The sequence below is a fragment of the Macaca fascicularis genome, chromosome 12 (assembly GCF_037993035.2).
Source record: "Macaca fascicularis isolate 582-1 chromosome 12, T2T-MFA8v1.1".
Lineage (NCBI taxonomy): Eukaryota > Metazoa > Chordata > Mammalia > Primates > Cercopithecidae > Macaca > Macaca fascicularis.
Window position 1 is genome coordinate 96,832,147 of NC_088386.1, and position 21,802 is coordinate 96,853,948.

Sequence of the window (21,802 nt, forward strand, 5' to 3'; positions counted from 1 at the left end):
TCAAATGAAAGAAGAAAAAAAAAACTTAGACCTGGTTTACACATGGTTGCATACAATATGCTGGCAGTGGCCTTACAGAGAAGTAGCCCTACAAGACAGGAGAAAGGGAATTCCCAGTAGGCAGAACTTCAAACAGTATCTCTTTGTTCACTATACCTGAAGAAACCGAAGATATGGATCTATTGGTTTGGCTAAATGGCCTTTGTAAACAGTATTTGCTCAACAGACTCATGAACAAAATGGTCTTGTCAGCAAGAATAGAAATTATACCCTGGCTCAACACAGACTTCCCCTCATCAATGTTGATCTACAATTTCACAATATGCCAGGCTATCTCACACCTCACACATTTTCTTATGCTACACTCCTCTCTGGAATGCCTTTCAACTACCCTCTATCCTAACTGCCCTCCCCTTCTTCCAACACTCAGACCAACAGTTGCCTCCTCTATGAAGCTTTTGCATAGCATACAATCCTGCATCAATTCAAAGCCCTCTCCTTCCTGTTCACACAGCAGTTCTCAACATAGGGTCCACAGACCCCCAGGGATCTATAATAAAACTCATAAACTTTGATAAGAAGAAAATTGTATCACTCTTTTTACCAATCTCTAACTAAAATTTATAATGTCATTAGATTGTGAGTATAGGCAAAACAATAAAACAAACAACCATAATATTTTTACGATTTGGTCACCAATAGAAATCACAGGTATTAGGCCAGGCACGATGGCTCACGCCTATAATTCCAGTACTTTGGGAAGCCAACACGGGTGGATCACTTGAGGTCAGGAGACCACCCTGGCCAACATGGTGAAACCCCGCCTCTACTAAAAATACAAAAATTAGCCAGGCGTCGTGGCGCATGCCTGTAGTCCCAGCTACCCAGGAAGCTGAAGCATGAGAATCACTTGAACCTGGGAGGTGGAGGTTGCAGTAATCTGAGATCGCACCATTGCACTCCAGCCTGGGAAACAGGGCCAGACTTCATCTCAAGAAAAAAAGAGAAATCACAGAAATTTTCATATCAAATTACATTTGTTTCTTATCACTATGTCATGACACTTTTTTCTGGTCAGAGAGCTTCCATTCTACCCTGGATAAAAATGTTTCCAATCTCATCTGCCCAGATATTTAGCTAAACATTTTTCTAGGTGTTTCCATATGAGATTAACATTTAAATCTATAGACTGAGTAAAGCAAATTGCCCTTCCTAATGTGGGTGGATGTCATTTAATCAGTGGAAAGCCTGAATAGACAAAAAGGCTAAGCCTCCCCCAAGTAGAGAGAGTCAGTTTCTTCTGCCTAAGGACATTGACTTTCTCCTGCCTTCAAACTCAAACTGAAACATTAGCTCTTCAAAGTCTCAAGCCTGAGTGACTGCTACTATGTTATCTCTGGTTCTCAGGCATTTGGACTGTGTCTGACTGGAACTATACCATCAGCTCTCCTGAGTCTCCAGCTTGCCAACTACCCTGCAGGCGTGGTAGCAAGCACCTGTGATCCCAGCTACTCAAGAGGCAGAGATGGGAAGATCATCTGAGTTCAGGAGGTAGAGGCCGCAGTGAGCTGTAATTGCACCACTGCACTCCAGCCTGGGCAACAGAGTGAGACCTTGTCTCCAAATATGATAATAATTATTAAATATATTAATTAGATTTATATATATAATTTTTATATATATATATGGCAACTGTTGAAATGGTCCTAGTGAGCCGCCCAGTGAGAGGTTAGAGGCCTGAACAACTACTACTGCTGCTATTACTATTAATAGCAGCTAATATTTATTGTGCACCAAGTACTATAATAAAAATATTCTGTGTATCTGCTCATTTAATCCTAACAACTCTTCTTAAAAACCTTTAATTTTGAAATTATAGACTCATGGGAAGTTGAAAAAAAATTGCCAGCAGGTCTCATGTACCCTTTGCCCATTTTCCCTCAATGGGAACACCTTGAATAACTACAGTAAAATATCAAGACCAGGAAATTGACATTGCTACAGTCTACAAAGTTTATTCAGATCTAACCAGTTTTACAAGCACTCATGTATATGTGTGTGTATAGCTCTATGCAATTTTATCACATATGTAGACTCATGTAATTACCACCACAATCAAGATACAGAACTGTTCTGTCACCAAGACACTCTTGTAGTCCCACCCACTCCCCTCTCCTTGATAACTAAACCATGGCAACCACGAATCTGTTCTCCATCTCTTTATTTTTAGTATTCAAGAATGTTATATAAATGGAATCATGGAATATGCAATTTTCACATTTTTTTCACTTGAGACCCATTCAAGTTGTTACATATCAAACAGTCCATTCCTTTTTATTGCTGCATAGCAGTCCATGATACAGATGCACTATAGTCTATTTAACCTGTTGAAGAACATTTATGTTTCCAGTTTTTGGCTATTAGGAATAAAGATGCTATGAGAAATCACACAAATTTTTATATGAATGTAAGTTTCAGTTTCTCTCGAACAAATGCCCAAGACTGCAATTGTTGGCTTGTATAACTCTATTTCTAAAGATAAGGACACTGAGATGTAAATAGTGGAGCTGGGATTCTAATCTAGACCGTTGCCTCCAGGCCCTAACTCTTCATAATATTTCTAGCCGCTATAGATGAGAGAAGTACATGGAATCAAAAAAAGAGTAAGAAGGTAAAGTCAACAGAACCTAGCATTGCTCAGATGAGGGGTAAGTGTTAAAGATAGACAACATCAGGGTTTCAGTTCCAGCAGGTTAGAAAGATGATAAAAGGGAAAACATGAATTCACTTTTAAACATATTATATTTGAAGGACCTGTAGATCATCTTCATCCAGCAGGCAATTACATGTATAGAATAGGAACTAAAGTTCAAGGGAAAGCTCTGGATTAGAGACACAGATTTGAGAACCATCATATTCGGATGCTAATTAAATAAAAAAGATCACAGAGTAACAAAGTATAAAATGAGAGAAGATTCAGAACCTTAAGGAACAGAAACATTTAAGTCTTAAATTTTATATTCATTTCCCCTAGTATTTTCCATAAACAGTAGATACTGTAAAATACTGCAAATTCAAATTAACTTTAGATTTTTAAAAAGTCCTTCATGGTTTCTTGCCTTTTTTTTTTTTTGGAGACACAGTCTCACTTCATCACCCAGGCTGGAGTGCAGTGGCACAATCTTGGCTCACTGCAACCTCCACTTCCTAGGTTCAAGCAATTTTCCTGCCTCAGCCACTCGAGTAGCTGGCACTACAGGTGTGCACCACCATGCCCAGCTAACTTTTGTATTTTTAGTAAAGACAGGGTTTCACCATGTTGGCCAGGCTGATCTTGAAATCCTGACCTCAAGTGATCTACCCACCTCGGCCTCCCAAGATGCTGGGATTACAGGCATAAGCCACTGTGCCCAGCCATTATGTTTTCTATTTGAGTCTTACAGTTACCCTATAATGTAGACAGGACAGTAGTATATTCTCTCCCATCCCCACACCCTTTCTCATTTAAAAAGTATAAACTAGTAAATAAATTTTAAAAAGAATGAATGCACAAATTAAAAAGCCTCAATAGAAAAGAATATGGAAAAAGTATAACTTTCAGTCCCTGCTCAGTATCTAACTTGTCTCTCTCATCTATATATATATATATGGAAAGGAATTTAAGGAGGTTAATTGGCAAGTCTTAGTAGCTAACAAAAGTCTGTATTAATTAAGAATCAGGGAGACTCTTTTCACAAGATAGTGCCAAAGGCGAAGAAGGAAGCTCCTACCCCCTCTTAAAGCAGAAGCCAAAGCAAAGGCTTTGAAGGCCAAGAAAGCAGTGCTGAAAGGTGTCCACAACCACATACACAAAAAAAGAAGATCCACAAGTCACCCATGTCCCAGTGGCCCAAGGCAGCCCCAGAGGTAGCCCAAATATCCTTGTAAGATAGCAGGATACAAGGAGAAAGAAGCTTCACCACTATGCCATCATCAGGTTCCTGCTGATCCCTGAGGCTACCATGAAGAAGATACAAGACAACAACATACTTGTGTTCATTGTGGATGTTAAAGTCAACAGGCACCAGGTCAAATAGGCTATAAAGAAGCTCTTTACCATCGATAAGGCCAAGGTCAAGACCCTAATCAGACCTGATGAAGAGAAGAAGGCATATGTTTGACTGGCTCCTGATTATGATGCTTTGGAGGTTGCCAACAAAATTGGGATCATCTAAACTGAGTTCGGCTGGCTAATTCTAAGTATATATCTTAATATCTTTTCACCAGAAAAAAAAAAGAATCAAGCACTATCAACAGTTAAGTATTCATAATGACAAAGGTGATGGATAAATTGGATTCTAACACTTTTTGAAGTTTCATGTGTTAAAATAGGACAAAATAGATATTCTGTAACCCATGCTTTGCCATTCAATAAATTGATGCCATTTACCATATTTTATGACTACTTTTTTGGCAGTTATATTTCAAAACTAGAAAGTACTATAATTCTATAAATAATCAAAGTCACACCTCTTAATATATTACATAATTGGGTTTTTACGCTTTTCTCTAAAATTAAAGTCTACTCATACTTTTCCTCAGATTTGTCTCCATGGCAGCCAGATACTCCAACAGAAAGTCTAGAATTCACAAAGATGAACTGTAAGTTTCTAAACTGGACCCAAGTCAAGGTAAACACATTTGCAATGCCAATTTTTAGTATATATTACTGAGTGGAATGTTTATGCAAAGATTAATGCATATGTTCATCATATATCATTATCAGAAAACAACCTTGAATTACTCCAACTCTTATTTTCCAATTTTAGTTTAATTCTAGAACTAGATAGCTTTCAGGGACAGTAAGAGAATAGGATATAAATGTCTATACAAATTAGCACAGGTCTGAATCATGAAAAAAATTAGTTTGATTTATGGAAAGCAGATAAGTGCCAAGTAAGAACTAATCCAAACCAAAACATTCAGCACAATTTTCATTTCTCGCAACTCCAGCTCCTGGCTAGAAAAACTATCCTAGCTATGACAGGCTGGGTGCGGTGGCTCACGCCTGTAATCCCAGCACTTTGGGAGGCCGAGGCAGGTGGATCACCTGAGGTCGGGAGTTCAAGACCAGCCTGACCAACTAGTAGAAACCCCGTCTCTACTAAAAAAATACAAAATTAGCCGGGCGTGGTGGCACATGCCTGTAATTCCAGCTACTTCGGAGGCTGAGGCAGGAGAATGGCTTGAACCTGGGAGGCGGAGGTTGCTGTGAGCCAAGATCGTGCCACTGCACTCCAGCCAGGGCAACAAGAGCGAAACTCTGTCTCAAAAAAAAAAAGAAAGAAAAAAAAAAAAAGCTATCCTAGCTATGACATGAAATGACAATTTATTGAGCTATAAAAATACTAGCAAATTAGTAGATTTGGCAGCCCTTTCTCTAAACTGAAACTACTACTGCTTCATACCACAAGTGTCAGAGTCTTTGAATTAGATCAAGGCACTTCCACTCTGAAGTGGAAACCAGTGGTGAATCAAATAATCAAGGGAATTTGTTTCCAAAATACATCTACCCCCTTCACACTCCTCTCATCTGTAAGATTCTGAAGGGAAGTGGAGATGATATAAGTGATATGTGTATGCCTTTTTAAAAACTCCTAAATTGTTTTGAGGTATCTATTTCCAACTCCATGAAGAATTCTTAAATTAGTTCCAAACTTTTTAAAAACACTGCATCAATCACAGGCTTGAGGAGCAGAGCTAACAAGTGACAAGGGCTCAACAGAAGGCTAGAAAGGTAAGGAGCTGTACTCAGAACAGATGTAAGCTACTTTCAGAGCTTTCTGTGCTGGCTCCCTCCAGAATCCACTACATTTTAGTCAGTGATAAATGTTCAGTTCAACATCCCGAGAAAAGAACATAGTCTAAGCAGATAAAAATGTAAAAAGAAACAACTCTGGAAATCAAAAGAAATAAGAAGCCACAGACAATGACAGACAAAAAAATCTTCTGTTCTGGCTTTAAAAGAACAGTAACTCGGAACAAGGATCTCTAAGGGGGAAAAAAAAGAACAATACAAAGTACGATTGTGATAACTAGTTTTGAAACTTCTGCCCATATTTTATCAGTTTTTCATTATGTAGCATTGGTTTTTCTATAAGATTCAAGCTGAAAATCTCAATCATTCTAGAACTTAATAAACTATTACACGACGCCAAAACTGTGTATTACAAATAATCAAACTTAAATCTGAATCACATGTCAAGATAGTTTAAGGGCTGGGCTAAAAAACACACTTTCAAGGTCTATTTTATGGCAAACAAACTCCTTTACAACCATTGTTTCAAATTCCTTATAAACAGCTCCAATACTGAAATGTTTCATAAGAGAGAACTTCTATAACGTATAAATAACCATCTAACCACACTATATGCTAATTTGGACTAGTGTTTCTTTAACTACTTGTTAATTTCCTACTCGATGCTCAACTTACTGCATTCTACAATGACACCTACTGGCCATTCAAAATCAGCCATTAGTTCTCTAAGACAGCTCTAGTAGGCTGGTTACATAAGAAACACACACACACACACACACACACACACACACACACACACACTCACGCATAAAAGCAAAGATTTAACTGGTACTCAAAACACTACAGAATTGCACCTAAAATAGAACCAGAAATTTCCTTTGTGACTGAGATTGCATTATTCTTGGAAAAAGAGAAAAGTCAAAGAACAAAACACCAAACGTCAATTAAAATTTTTATCTAAAGCATTCTCAAATATTTCAGTACTGAGAACATCTGGGAACAAACAAACTTTAATGATGCACCTCTTTCCCAATTAAAATTTTGAGAAAAAAACGAAATTTTGACTTAGGTTCATATACAGGAATATAAATTATCATTAATAGAAAAAAATCACATCTTATAAAGTTTTTCTGATATGCACTACTGAAATAAATTTAGGAAAATTATAGAGTTGCTGATACTACATTAGACCTTATCTCCTAAGCTAAAGACAATATTTCAAACACCTTACATTTTAGAAATTTATAACGCTTCCTTTAAAATTATTTTCCAGTGCTTCTTTGAAAATTGTTTTTCAATGAGCTATAAAATCAAGTTTTTATGTCGTTTGCCCTTCCATAACACATACTGAATAGAATTCCTATTTTAATTCTACATTTTATTGTGGAAACAATGAATTATAAAACTTTTTAAAAATAAGATAATTTAGTTAATTATATCTATAAATATATTTTGCCTCTGCCCGAGAGGTTCAGAGTCCACTTTTTAAACCTAATAATTCATAACTAGCTTATCAGACTTGTTTACAGAACAAACTACTTAAAAGTTGACTTTTTTCGGCCAAGCGCGGTGGCTCACGCCTGTAATCCTAGCACTTTGGGAGGCCGAGGCAGGCGGATCACCTGAGGTCTGGAATTCGAGACCAGCCTGACCAACATGGAGAAACCCCGTCTCTACTAAAAATACAAAATTAGCCGGGCGTGGTGGCGCATGCCTGTAATCCCAGCTACTTCGGAGGCTGAGGCAGGAGAATGGCTTGAATTCGGGAGGCGGAGGTTGCTGTGAGCCGAGATCGCGCCATTGCACTCCAGCCTGGGCAACAAGAGCGAAACTCCGTCTCAAAAAAAAAAAAAAAAAAATTGACTTTTTTGCCCAAATTCAGACCACCACCTTATTTGCACAGTTGCTAACTTCCACAATATCCTGGGGGGAGGAAGGGATCTGCCAACTAATTTTCTACTCATTTTCCAACTTACACTTAGCTCCCACTGTAAATTTTTTAAGGATCCCCACTTTCCTGAAGATTTTTTTTAAATGTTGTCAGCCTTGACCCTCAAATAAATTCACAAACTACAAAACATGAACCTGCAAACTACAAAACATGAACCACATTCATCGCAACCTAGTATCTGTCAAGTCAAGTCCATATTTGGGATAAGCTCTTCGTGACTACTCTATCCTCCATGCTACCACCCTTCGCCTACAGAACCTGCCGAGGTAAAAGACACTCAAGCCAAAGAAAAAAGTGTTCTAATACATTAATAGGTTGAAAGACCTTCTCTCCCAGGAGGGGCAACCTAGTTGTTTGGGTAAATAACCGCCAAAGATTACATAATGTACAGCAATAATGAGTTTTCAGGATCTGACCGCCCGTAAATATTTTTCTTCTCCGCTCCCCTTCACCACCCCCAGGAAATAGCCCTAAGAAGCAATCACTGGGATTTCTTAGCTGTCTTCAATGCCGTGTCCTTTTCTCGCCTAGGGCTTTGTGCAAGGAATCCCTTCAGCCCTCACTACACCGCCTTGCTGCCGCCTCTCTCCTCCCTCTCTGCTGGCGCCAGCGCAGCCCCCACGCCCTAGGTGGGCCCCCACGTCGCCCCACAGGGCTCGGCTTCCACCCGCCTCGGCTGCAGCCTTCTCCTCCTCAGGACCCTCCCAAGATGTTACCTGGTTTACGAGAGGTTCTGGGACCACCAACACACCAACTACCGCCTTTCCAGACCACCCACGCCAGCTACCCTCTGTAGTTTCCGCGGCCGAAGGAGAAGAAAAACCCTCTTCACCTAGCACTTTGCGTCCCCCAAAGACAGTACCACCGCCTACCTGTCACCCTGCTGTCTCCGGCTTCCTACTGCCACCGCCTCCCGCAGCAGCCTGCCAACTGCAGCGCAACAACCAACCCTTTCATTGGGTGAGAGCACGCGCTCAACAACAGCCTCCCTGATTGGCTTCAGTATGTCCGCGGCCCTGCCCCCTGTGCGGTGTCTAAGGGTTCCGTCCCCAAGCAAGAAGAACATGTTCTCTTCCCTGCCTTTTTCTCTTCTACAGTATCTGTTACCTCAGTCAGATTGAAGATGCACATATGTGGGGAAGATAATCGACTTCCAGCCTCCTTCATGTAATCTCTTCCTGATTTAGGAATCTCTAACCCAGTACCGGAACGTTAAGCGGCTTCTCCGCTTTCCTGCCGTGAGAAACTCGAGGTGACAACCTCCGCTTCCGGTTGGTTCTGGTTGCAGAGTTGAGTGTCCTGAGAGGTCAGATTGAATTCAGGTAAATTAGGGAGTTGGTGGGAGACCCGTTGATTAGGATTAAGAGCTAGATTCTATTCTGGGGAGTGTAGAAAAGGAGAGACTAAATAAATGGAGAAGGATGGGAGGCTGGAAGGGAGATCAAAGAACTAGCAGGCGAGAACTAATGAAGTCTAAGTTTAAGTTGGGGTAGGGAGGGGTGATTGGAGGATTCAGTGAGCATTACTGTAGTTGTTACATAAAAGTGCTTTTTCCCGCCTTTGCCACACGCAAAATTGTCTTTGTTTGGCTTTGAATAGAACAAAGGCAGAAGAACAGCATCACTAAAAGTAAAACAGTTCATTTGTTATTTCCTAATATTCATATAATCACAGTTTTTTAAATACGAGGAAGTTAAGATATATACTTGATAGTCTTCGGTAAACTAAAATTGCACGTAGTGGAAGTGGCATTATCTTCTTATTTCTTTCTTAGGGAAAGGATACCAGCACACATCTTCTTAGAGCCAGCTTCCTTTAGTGGAAGTTGATCCTCATCAGACTTTTAGATTCACTTCAGACACAGATAGATAGCTTTTTAAATTTTTGGTTGCATGTTTTTTTCTTTATTTAATTAATTTCCTTACTGTTATTTGAGCTGCTCTGAAACGGAAATAACCACCATTTTTCAGTCCTCAGCACAATTTAAGTCAATTTTTCTAATTTTATTTTTTATTGTCAAGTATACATACAGAAGGGTGTATAAAACATACATTTTTTAAAATTATAACTAACAGAAGCAGACACTCCCGTAACCACCTCTTAAATTAGAAAATAAAGCATTGCCAATACCTTAGAACATGCATTCTTAACAGGGGTGATTTTGCATTTCAGGGGGGTGAAAATTGGTGGGGCTGGGGTAGTAGGTCTTAGTTACTACAATGAGTTGTGTCCCTCCAAAGGGCCACAGTATATAAACATATATAGTGTGTATGTAGTGTTAAATTTTCATGGTGGGAGGGTCGTGATTAGGAATAAAATGTCTAGAAAGGTTCCTTACAGGGACAATAATTAAAAATTGGTTGAAAAACACTGCCTTAGAAGCTGCCTGTATGTTTCTGTGATTCCATCTCCTCCACCAAGAGCTAACCATTATCCTGACTTGTGCTAAGCACTCACTTGTTTTACTTTAATTTTTCCATCTATGATGAATTCCTAAAAAAATGAATTGTTAGGCGTTTCAATTTATATAAATAGGATCCGAGTGCATGTGTATTTTTTTCTGACTCACCCCTTGCTCATTATTATATTTGTAAAGATTCAATCATACTTTTGCATGTAGTTTTTGGTTGTATAATATATAGTGTGACTATACCATAATCGCTTCTGTTGTAATTGGACATTTGGGTTGTTTACAGTTGGGAGATAGAATAAACAATGTGGCTATAAAGATTCTTTTAAAAACATTTTTCTTAGGCTGGGCATGGTGGCTTACGTCTGTAATCCAACACTTTGGGTGGATAATTAGGTCTGGAGATCGAGACCATCCTGACCAACATGGTGAAACCCTGTCTCTACTAAAAGTACAAAAAATTAGCCGGTTGTGGTAGCGCATGCCTGTAATCCCAGCTACTCGGGAGGCTGAGGCAGGAGAATCACTAGAACCCAGGAGGCGGAGGTTGCACTGAGCCGAGATCACACCACCCATTGCACTCCAGCCTGGTGACAGAGTGAGGCTATCTCAAAAAAAAATTTTTCTTTTTTTTTTTTTTTTGAGACGGAGTCTCGCTCTGCCGCCCAGGTTGGAGTGCAGTGGCCGGATCTCAGCTCACTGCAAGCTCCGCCTCCCGGGTTCACGCCATTCTCCTGCCTCAGCCTCCCGAGTAGCTGGAATTACAGGCGCCCGCCACCTCGCCCGGCTAGTTTTTTGTATTTTTTAGTAGAGACGGGGTTTCACCGTGTCAGCCAGGATGGTCTCGATCTCCTGACCTTGTGATCCGCCCGTCTCGGCCTCCCAAAGTGCTGGGATTACAGGCTTGAGCCACCGCACCCGGCCTAAAACATTTTCTTTTGTTTTTTTAGAGACAAGAGTCTTGATGTCTCTAAGAAAATATTTTAAATATATTTTTTATATTCCATAAATGGAAACCTTTGATCTGTGATCATAAGATTTACAGTTGATAAAGTAAATTCATATATCCAAATTGTTCCAAAGACACTTTATTTTATTTACTTTTTTTTTAATTTTTATTTATTTATTTATTTATTTTGAGACAGAGTCTCACTCTGTTGCCCAGGCTGGAGTGCAGTGGTGCAATCTCAGCACAGTGCAACCTTCACCTCCCAGGTTCAAGTGATTCTCCTGTCTCACCCTCCCTAGTAGCTGGAACTACTGGCATACACTACCATGCCCAACTAATTTTTTTATTTTTAGTAGAGATGGGGTTTTGCCATGTTGATTAGGCTTTTCTTGAACTCCTGACCTCAGGTGTTCCACCTGCCTCAGCCTCCCAAAGTGCTGGGATTACAGGCGTGAGCCACTGCGCCTGGCCTCCAAAGACACTTTAGTATTTTCTAATAACAATTTGATCATCTGTTTTGGGGTTAAATTAATTAAAATTAAATTAAAATTCCCAGTTCCCAATTGTACCAGCCACATTTCAAGTGCTAGTGGCTACCATATTGGACGGTGTCTATCTAGAATATATGTACTAGGAGTGGAATTGATGGCCATAAGGTATTCGTATGTTCAGCTTTTCTTTTTTCTTTTTTTTGAGATAGAGTCTTACTCTGTCACCCAGGCTGGAGTGCGGTGGTGCAGTCTTGGCTCACTGCAACCGCCACCTCCTGGTTTCAAGTGATTCTCCTGCCTCAGCCTGCCTCAGCCTCCTGAGTAGCTGGGACTACAGGTGTGTGCCACCACACCTGGCTAATTTTTGTATTTTTAGTAGAGACAGGGTTTCCCCATGTTGGCCAGGCTGGTCTCAACTCCTGGCCTCAAGTGATTCGCCTGCCTCGGCCTCCCAAAGTGCTGGGATTACAGGCATGTGCCACTGCGCCCGGCCATGTTCAGCTTTTCTAGGTCATGCCAGTTTTTCAGAATGGTTGTGCTCAGTTGCATTCTCACCACCTAAGTGTGAAAGTAGAAGGTACATCACAATGTGTTTTCCTCAGCTCTCAACAATCTTGCAAGGTAGGTTTTATCCTCATGTTATATGAAGAAACTGAAGTTCGGGGAAATTAAGCGATTTGCCTTGGATTTTACTTTTACTAGTGCAAAGTAGGAGAATTTCAAGCTCGCTCTTTACATGATCACGATATCATTGTTTGATTTATGGCTATTTGGAAATAGAAATAAGTTTAAAAAGAAAAATGGGCCAGGTGCCATGGCTCACGCCTGTAATCCCAATATTTTAGGAGGCCAAGGAGGGAGGAATGCTTGAGGCCAGGAGTTCAACAGCAGCCTGGGCAACATAGGAAGATCCTGTCTGTAAAAAAAAACTGAAAAAGAAAGAAGAAAAAAGAAAATGAAAGGTTTCCTAGAGATAGTGTTTTCAACTTTCTGCTCTTTTTGAAAAGTCATTTAAATTTATATCTAGTAAATTCCTATGAAAAGGATACTTCTGAAATAATTAGGTAGAAGAGAAAATACATTGAATGTATATATAAATAAATTTGTAGAGGAGAAATGAGGGTATGTATACTTTCATGTTTTCTTTCAAAGATTTATCTTTCAAATTACTTAATAGTTTAAGCACAGTAGTAGTGTAATTTCAAAATAGTCTTTATACCATGGTAATGTTTCAACTTTTATTTTCAAAAGCTATTTTATCAAAATTCTTGACCCTTTGTTTTATACTCTCTTCCAAATACATTGATCCTCAAGTTAATATTCTAGAAGTGACATTTGCCAAAATAAGGGTTTGTCTTGTAATCTCTTTAAGCATTTTTAAAATGAAGCCTTATTTTAAAAAAGATTTTTTGAAAACATGGTATGCAGAAACCAAGACATTATCATTCTAAATAAACACTCGTAATGGTCTTCTTTTGTAATAAATGTATTCAGTCTCAAAAGTCAGTCCGAAATCTGACACCATAATTTTTTCCTTCATTTTATTGAATCTACCAAGTAATAATGGGTTAAATGTTTCAATCAGAGTTGTGTTGTAGTTTTAACTTGTGTTTGAGAGTATTGATTTTCATTTTCATTTAAATGTGAAAATCCTCCTGGGCATGGTTGTAACCCCACTGTAATCCCAGCATTTTGGGAGGCCTATGCCAGAGGATCGAGGATCATTTGAGGCCAGGAGTTTGAGACCATCCTGGACAACATAGGGAGGTTCCATCGCTATAAAACATTTAAAAATTAGCCAGACATTGTGCACGCTCCTGTAGTCCTAGCTACTCAGGAGGCTGAGGCAGGACAATCACTTGAGCCCAGGAGTTTGAGGCTGCAGTGAGCTATGATCCAGAGCAAGACCCTCTATCTTTAAAATATATATATATATAAAAAATTAAATGTGAAAATCATCAACATAATGTTTTTTTAGTATCTTAACATGTTTACAAATAATAAGTGTTGGTTTTTCACAGTTAGTATGTACAAGTTTTTCCTCATATCTTGGAACTATTTATTTTTTGAGACAGAGTCTCGCTCTGTTGCCCAGGCCTGAGTGCAGTGGGACCATCTTGGCTCACCGTAACCTCTGCCTCCTGGGTTCACTCGATTCTCATCCCTCAGCCTCCCAATAATGTGTCTTTAATATACACTTTCTAATAATTACTTCTATCTTGTAAGATGCAGTATAAGAAATCCTACCAGGCCGGGCGCAGTGGCTCATGCCTATAATCCCAGCACTTTGGGAGGCCGAGGCAGTCACATCACCTGAAGTCGGGAGTTCGAGACCAGCCTGACCAACATGGGGAAACCCCGTCTCTATTAAAAATACAAAATTAGCCGGGCGTGGTGACGCATGCCTGTAATCCCAGCTACTCAGAAGGCTGAGGCAAGAGAATCGCTTGAACGCGGGAGATGGAGGTTGCTGTGAGCCAAGATCGCACCATTGCACTCCAGCCTGGGCAAAAAGAGCAAAACTCTGTCTCAAAAAAAAAAAGAAATCCTACCTTATTGGGCCTGTTCATAGTTATAAATATGGACATAATGGTAATAGTAATGGTAATGGTAATAGTTACTTGATTTTACTTCTGGAAAAGCAGTGATTATAGAATTGCTACTGTTTCCCTAATTAGAATTTGGGAAAATAAAAAAAAGAATTGCTACTGCCAACCTTATACAAATTATAGTATAGTGTTATTAAACCATACCCATTAATTTGAATTAGCAATTTAAATGAAGACTGAGCTGGTTTATTTTTATATTATATATTAAAATAACACTAGTAAAACTGAAGTATTTATATAACCATTGAGGACATGTTTTATTTAAAGAAGCAAGTTTATTGATTAAAAAGGGAGTCCTAAGGTCTCTGTTGGCCCAGTTCAGGGATCGGCAAACTGCAGCCTGTGGACCAAATCCAGCCCAGTGCCTATTTTTGTAAGGTCCATGAGCTAAGAATGGTTTTTACAAATGAACATTTGTAATCAGTTTGATGCTAAGGATCACTAACTTTGAGCCCCAGTTAAGCAAAATGTTACCCCCCAAAATGGGAGTCCCATTTTTTTTGTCAGTAGACCGGTATTACAACAAAATTGTACTCAGTTACATATTATATTTTGAATTTTATCAATAAGGTATTTCTGGAAGTGTGTTTTCCTATAAATGTACCTACATGATTGCCTCGATTTTACCTCTTTTACCCACAAAGCCTAAAATATTTACTATCTGTCTCTTTAAAGAAACTCTTCATGTAATCATAAGTATTTAAAAGCATTACTGCATTTTAAAAGAATCATCTAAAGAAAAATTTTTAAAACAGTATGTATAACCTTTTTGTTATATATATTTATGCATTATGAAAGGATTCAAAAGGAAAACAATATTGCTTAGAAGTTAGGAGCAGGAGGCCGGGCGTGGTGACTCACACCTGTAATCCCAACACTTTGGGAGGCCAAGGTGGGCAGATCACGAGGTCAGGAGATCGAGACCATCCTGGCTAACACGGTGAAACCCTGTCTTCACTAAAAATACAAAAAATTAGCCGGGCGTGGTGGCAGGCGCCTGTAGTCCCAGCTACTCGGGAGGCTGAGGCAGGAGAATGGCGTGAACTCGGGAGGCAGAGCTTGCAGTGAGCCGAGATCCACCACTGCATTCCAGCCTGAGCGACAGAGCAAGACTCCGTCTCAAAAAAAAGTAATAATAAGAAGAAGAAGTTAGGAGCAGGGTTCTGAAACTAAACTGCAAGGTTCTAATCCCAGCTGTACCATTACTATAGTTACCTTTGGAAAGTTACTTAACTGCTTGGAGTCTCATTGTCCTTATCTGTAAAATGGGGAACTCATAATATAAGTTCAAAGAGTTGTTTTAGAAGTAATGGAGTTAATACACATAAAGCATCTTAGCATAGTACACCTGGCACATAGGACTCCATAAATGTTTACTATTGTTATAATGAAGAAAAGAACCAGATAGTAAGTGGTTATCTCTGAGTGGTGGGATTGCCAATTATTTTTCTTTTTTATATTTTGTGTATGTGTATTTCCTAACTGAACGTGGTTGTGGAATAAGACACTTTTATAAAATCTTTTAACAAATTTACGAGTATTTATATTGGCTTTTTTTTTTTAAATATTAAATGCTTCACCTTAAAACATAAACAATAAATTTGGGTATTTGATATCTACAATTTGCATATATCTCACTTGTGTTAATATTTTCCTTATAGACATGGCCCATGGACATGGGCATGAACATGGACACCATAAAATGGAACTTCCAGATTATAGACAATGGAAGATAGAAGGGACACCATTAGAAGATATCCAGAAGAAGCTGGCTGCAAAAGGGCTAAGGGATCCATGGGGCCGGTAAGATGAGTTAAGCAATTTAGATAGAATGTATCCTAGAGAATTAAGTGTCTATGTTGCTTTTCAATGTATTCTCCTCAGAGAATCATGAAAAATGGCTTTTTACTTTGAGCCCCAGTTAAGCAAAATGTTACCCCCCAAAATGGGAGTTCCATTTTTTTCGTCAGTAGACCTGTATTACAAAAAAATTGTACTGAGTTACTTATTATATTTTGAATTTTATTAATAAGGTATTTGTGGAAGTGTGTTTTCCTATAAATGTACCTACATAATTGCTTCAATTTTACCTCTTTTACCCACAAAGCCTAAAATATTTACTGATTTGTTTTTGTTTTTGTTTTTGTTTTTGAGATGGAGTTTTGCTGTGTTGCCAGGCTGGAGTGCAGTGGTGCGATCTAGGATCACTGCCACCTCCGCCACCTGGGTTCAGGCGATTCTCTTGCCTCAGCCTCCTGAGTAGCTCTGATTACAGGCACACTACCCACCATGCCCAGCTAATTTTTGTATTTTTAGTAGGGACGGGGTTTCACCGTGTTAGCCAAGATGGTCTCGATCTCTTGACCTCATGATCTGCCTGCCTGGGCCTCCCAAAGTGCTGGGATTACAGGCATGAGTTACCACGCCCAGCTACTTTAGAGTTTTGTGTTTGTTTTGAGACAGGGTCTCACTCTGTCACCCAGACTGGAGTGCAGCGGTGCGCTCACAGCAACCTCCATCTCCCAGCTAGAGCGATCCTCCCACTCCAACCTCCCTAGTAGCTGGGACTATAGGTACAGCCACCATGCCCAGCTAATTTTTGTATTTTTAGTAGAGACAGGGTTTCGCCATGTTGCCCAGGCTGGTCTCAAACTCCTGAGCTGAAGCGATCTGCCCACCTTGGCCTCCCAAAGTGTTACGATTACAGGTGTGAACCACTATACCCAGCCACATTAAAATGTTTAAATCAGCTTTATTGAGATATCATTTATATATAGTAAAATTCACCTGTTTTAAGTGTAAGTCCTTTATCAGATAAAAGTTTTGTGGTGCTTGCTTCAGAAACATGTATACTACAGTTGTAATACAGAGAAGTTAGTATGACCTTGTGCAAGGATATTTTTTTAATTTTTTTTTTTTTTTTTTTTTTGAGATGGAGTCTTGCTCTGTCGCCCAGGCTGGAGTGCAGTGGCCGGATCTCAGCTCACTGCAAGCTCCGCCTCCCGGGTTCACGCCATTCTCCTGCCTCAGCCTCCCGAGTAGCTGGGACTACAGGCGCCTGCCACCTCGCCCGGCTAAGTTTTTTTTTTGTATTTTTAGTAGAGACGGGGTTTCACTGTGTTAGCCAGGATGGTCTCGATCTCCTGACCTTGTGATCCGCCCGTCTCAGCCTCCCAAAGTGCTGGGATTACAGGCTTGAGCCACCGCGCCCGGCCTCTTTTTATTTTCTTAATAATGTCTTTCAGAGAGTTTTAAATTTTGATGAATTCACAATTTAGCAATTTTTTTTATTTTACAATGTATGCTTTTTGCACCCTAAGATTATCTTCTATGTTTTCTTCTAGAAGCTTTTATAGTTCTTCTTACATTCTATGATCTGTTTTGAGTTCATTTTTGTGTCATATGAAGTAAGGATGAAGGTTAGTATTTTTACATATATACATCCAGTTGCTCCAGCACCATTTATTAAAAGACTATTGTACCTCCATTGAATTACCTTAAGAATGTTGTCAAAAATCCACTGAGTGATTTTTGACACTCAATGAGGGTGGTGGCTCGCACCTGTAATTCCAGCACATGGGGAGGCCAAGGCAGGCGAATTGCTTGAGCCCAGGATTTTGAAACCAGCCTGGGCAGTACGTGGAGACTTTGTCTCTACAAAAAATTTTAAGAATTGCCAGATGTGGTGACACACACATGTAGTCCCAGCTACTCAGGAGGCTTAGGTGGGCAGATCATTGGAGCCCAGTATGTCCAGGTGGCAGTGAGCCAAGATCTGGCCACTGCACTGCAGCCTGGGCAACAGAGAGAGACCTTGTCTCAAGAATATAAAAAAATAAATTGACTGTATCTATGGGATCTATGTCTGGACTCTATTCTGTTACCCTGATTAATATGTCCACCCTTATGCCAATACCACATTGTCTTTAAATCACATAGCATAAGATCTCCAAATTTTTTTTTTTTTTTTTTTTTTTTTGAGATGGAGTCTTGCTCTGTCGCCCAGGCTAGAGTGCAGTGGCGCAGTCTCAGCTCACTGCCAGCTCCGCCTCCCGGGTTCACGCCATTCTCCTGCCTCAGCCTCCCGAGTAGCTGGGCCTACAGGCGCCCGCCACCACGCCCGGCTAATTTTTTGTATTTTTTAGTAGAGATGGGGTTTCACCATGTTAGCCAGGATGGTCTCAATATCCTGACCTCATGATCCGCCCGCCTCGGCCTCCCAAAGTGCTGGAATTACAGGCATGAGCCACCGCACCAGGCCTAATTTTTGTATTTTTTTAGTAGAGATGGGGTTTCACCATGTTGGCCAGGCTGGTCTTGAACTCCTGACAAGTGATCCACTCGCCTCGGCTTCCCAAAGTTCTGGGATTACAGATGTGAGCCATCATGCCTGGTTTTGTTTGTTTGTTTGTTTGTTTGGGAGACAGAGTCTCTGTCGCCCAGGATGGAGGGCAGTGGTGCAGTTTCGGCTCATTGCAGCCTCTAACTCCTGGGCTGAAATCATCCACCCACCTCAGCCTCCTGAGTAGCTGGGACTACAGGTGTGTGCCACCATGCCCATCTAATTTTTGTATTTTTTGTTGAGACGAGGTTTTCCTGTGTTGCCCAGGCTGGTCTCAAAATCCTGAGCTCACGTGATTTGACCACCTCAGCCTCTCAGAGTGCTGGAATTACAGATCTGAGCTACAGCACCCAGCCTGAATTATTTTATTTTTTGATGATATTGTAAATAGTATTTTAAAATCTCAACTTCCAGTTGTTCATTGCTAATACTTGTAAACACAGTTGACTTTTATATGTTGATTTTATATCTCATTACCTTGCTAAGTTCACTTTTTAGTTCAAGTAGATTTTTTTTGCACATTTGTTAGAATGTTCTTCATAAACAATCATTCTGTCTACAAATACATTGTTACTTCTTCCTTTTCAATTTGTAAACTTTTTATTTCTTTTTCTTCCATTTTTGTACTGGCTAACACCACTAGTATAATGTTGAATGAAAGTGGTGGACGTCCTTGCCTTGTTCCCAACTGACAGAAAACATTTGGTGGGTCACTACTTAGTATGATATTTCTTGTAGTGATCTCCTAGCTGCCTTTTATTAAGATGAGGAATTTCTTTCTATTTCTAGATTACTAAGCGTTTTATTGTTTATTATTACTTTTTTTTTTTTTTTTTAAGATGGAGTTTTGCTCTTGTTTCCCAGGCTGGAATGCAATGGCGAGATCTTGGCTCACCACAATCTCCGCCTGCTGGGTTCAAGCAGTTCTCCTGCCTCAGCCTCCCGAGTAGCTGGAATTACAGGCATGTACCACCACACCCAGCTAATCTTGTTTTTTTAGTAGAGACTGAAATGTTGGCCAGGCTGGTCTCGAGCTCCCGACCTCAGGTGATCCACACGCCTCGACCTCCCAAAGTGCTAGGATTACAGGCATGAGCCACCACGCCTATCCTGTTATCACCATTAATGGATATTGGATTTTGTTAAATGCTTTTTCTGCGTCTATTGAGATGTTCATAGTTTTTTCTTTTTTATTCTGTTAATATGGCGAATTACTTCTATTAATTTTCAAATATAAGCCAATCTTGCGTTCCTGGAGTGAACCCTACTTCATTATGATGTATTACCATTTTTATATCCTGCCGGATTCAATTTTCTAAAATTTTGTTAAGAATATATGTGCCAGGTGTGGTGGCTCATGCGTGTAATCTCAGCACTTTGGGAAGCCAAGGCAGGCGGATCACTTGAGGCTGGAAGTTTGAGACCAGCCTGGCCAACATGGCGAAACCCCATCTCTACTAAAATTACAAAAATGGGCCGGGCACAGTGGCTTATGCCTGTAATCCCAGCACTTTGGGAGGTCAGGGCAGGTGGATCACGAGGTCAGGAGTTTGAGACCAGCCTGGCCAATACGGTGAAACCCCATCTCTACTAAAAAAAAAAAAAAAAAAAAAAAAAAAAAAAAAAAAAACGGGTGCTGTGGCTCATGCCTGTAATCCCAGCACTTTGGGAGACCAAGGTGGGCGAATCACGAGGTCCGGAGTTCGAAACCAGTCTGGCCAATGTAGTGAAACCCCATCTCTACTAAAAATACAAAAAATTAGCCAGATGTGGTGGTGTGCGCCTGTAATCCCAGCTACTGGGGAGGCTGAGGTGGTTGAATCACTTGAATCCAGGAGGTGGAGGTTGCAGTGAGCTGAGATTGTGCCACTGCTCTCCAGCCTCAGTGACAGAGCAAGACTCCATCCCAAAAAGAAAAAAAGAATATTTGCATCTATGTTCATGAGGGATATTATTCTGTAGCTGCTTTTCTTCTAACATCTTTGTCTGGTTTTGGTATCTCAATTAGATTTAATTAGCTTTCGTATTTCCTAAGTCATATTTCTAGAGTTAAATGGTTTTTGTTTTTCATAACATGATTTTTTCACTGGTTTGTGCTTATCAGAGCAGGATGTCAGTCATCTAAAATTCAGGCTGCTATGGTAGGGAGAAGCAGAGATCCTTTTGAATAGTAGCAATAATGTCAAGTGTTACATACTCCATACTCCTCTGCCAAAATATATCATGTATGAGCCTGTTTAGTCTTTATGATATTATAAAGGAGATAATCATCATCATTGAATAGAACAGGAAGCAGACCATGACAGGCTAAGTATCTTGCCCAGCCTACAAAATTTTGAATCTAATATAAGTGGCATACCAAAGATAAATACCAAGTCTCTAACATCATCTTTCCGTGATGTTATAATGACTAGTGTGGGCAGAGTCCATCTGACCTGTGACAGATAAGCTGAAGTGAGTCTTGCATTTGAGGGTTTTGTAAAATCCTGAGGCATGTGACTATTAAATGTGAAACCATCAAGTGTTCATTCTTCTATTTTATATGTGAAACTTGGGCATATACTTAATTATCCTATGCCACAGAAAGATTCCTATTGCGATTCACTTAGATGATCTTCTGTAGGGTAGCATTTAAGTCAATTAGAAAGATGAAAATTAAATGTATTCAATGTATATACACACAATTGCGTATGATTATAATTTTTTCTTTTTTTTTTTTCTAGCAATGAAGCTTGGAGATACATGGGCGGCTTTGCAAAGAGTGTTTCCTTTTTTGATGTATTCTTTAAAGGATTCAAATGGGGATTTGCTGCATTTGTGGTAGCTGTAGGAGCTGAATATTACCTGAATTCCCTGAATAAAGATAAGAAGCATCACTGAAGATAACACCTGGAAGTATCATAGTGGTTTCTTAACTCTCCAAAATAAGATTTCTTCACTATAACCTACTTGTCTGGTTTGTCCCTTACAGAATATTAGTAAGATTTAATAAAGTAAAATAAAATATATATATGCCAATCTGTTTTTGTCATTCTTTAAAAAAAAAAGTCTCAAGCCATATCAGATTTGGTTTAGGATACATAGGGGGTTGGAGAACAGCAGTAGTGCGTTCTATGTAACAGGCAGGCATCATATATTTGAGCAAATGGACATGTTCTAAGAAGTTTGTTTTAATCTTTTTTTTTTAACGAGTCCTGACCTAACTGGCACTAACAAGTTTTTAAATGGGAGTTGGCCTTGCTGCTTTTATCGT

The 21,802-nt window shown here is 39.8% G+C and overlaps 2 protein-coding genes across 35 annotated transcripts in view; one reads left to right on the forward strand and one right to left on the reverse strand.

The window, feature by feature from the left end:
- Nucleotides 1–8,682, reverse strand: part of HYCC2 (hyccin PI4KA lipid kinase complex subunit 2) — an 83,590-nt gene extending 74,908 nt beyond the window's left edge. For 26 of the 34 annotated variants that reach the window (XM_074009675.1, XM_074009679.1, XM_005573885.5 and 23 more), the window contains exon 1: nucleotides 8,621–8,682. The gene's annotated coding sequence lies outside the window, so the exon portion shown is untranslated. Of the gene's footprint in view, nucleotides 1–8,464 lie in introns of all 34 variants that reach the window. The other 8 variants (XM_074009685.1, XM_074009673.1, XM_074009687.1 and 5 more) reach the window with 1 other exon arrangement.
- Nucleotides 8,683–9,012: 330 nt separating this feature from the next.
- NDUFB3 (NADH:ubiquinone oxidoreductase subunit B3) lies at nucleotides 9,013–21,567 on the forward strand. Its single transcript, XM_005573879.5, has 3 exons — nucleotides 9,013–9,070; nucleotides 15,869–16,010; nucleotides 21,273–21,567. The coding sequence occupies exons 2-3, from the start codon at nucleotides 15,871–15,873 to the stop codon at nucleotides 21,427–21,429; spliced, it is 297 nt and encodes a 98-aa protein (XP_005573936.1). The 5' UTR covers nucleotides 9,013–9,070; nucleotides 15,869–15,870; the 3' UTR covers nucleotides 21,430–21,567.
- Nucleotides 21,568–21,802: the final 235 nt, after the last annotated feature.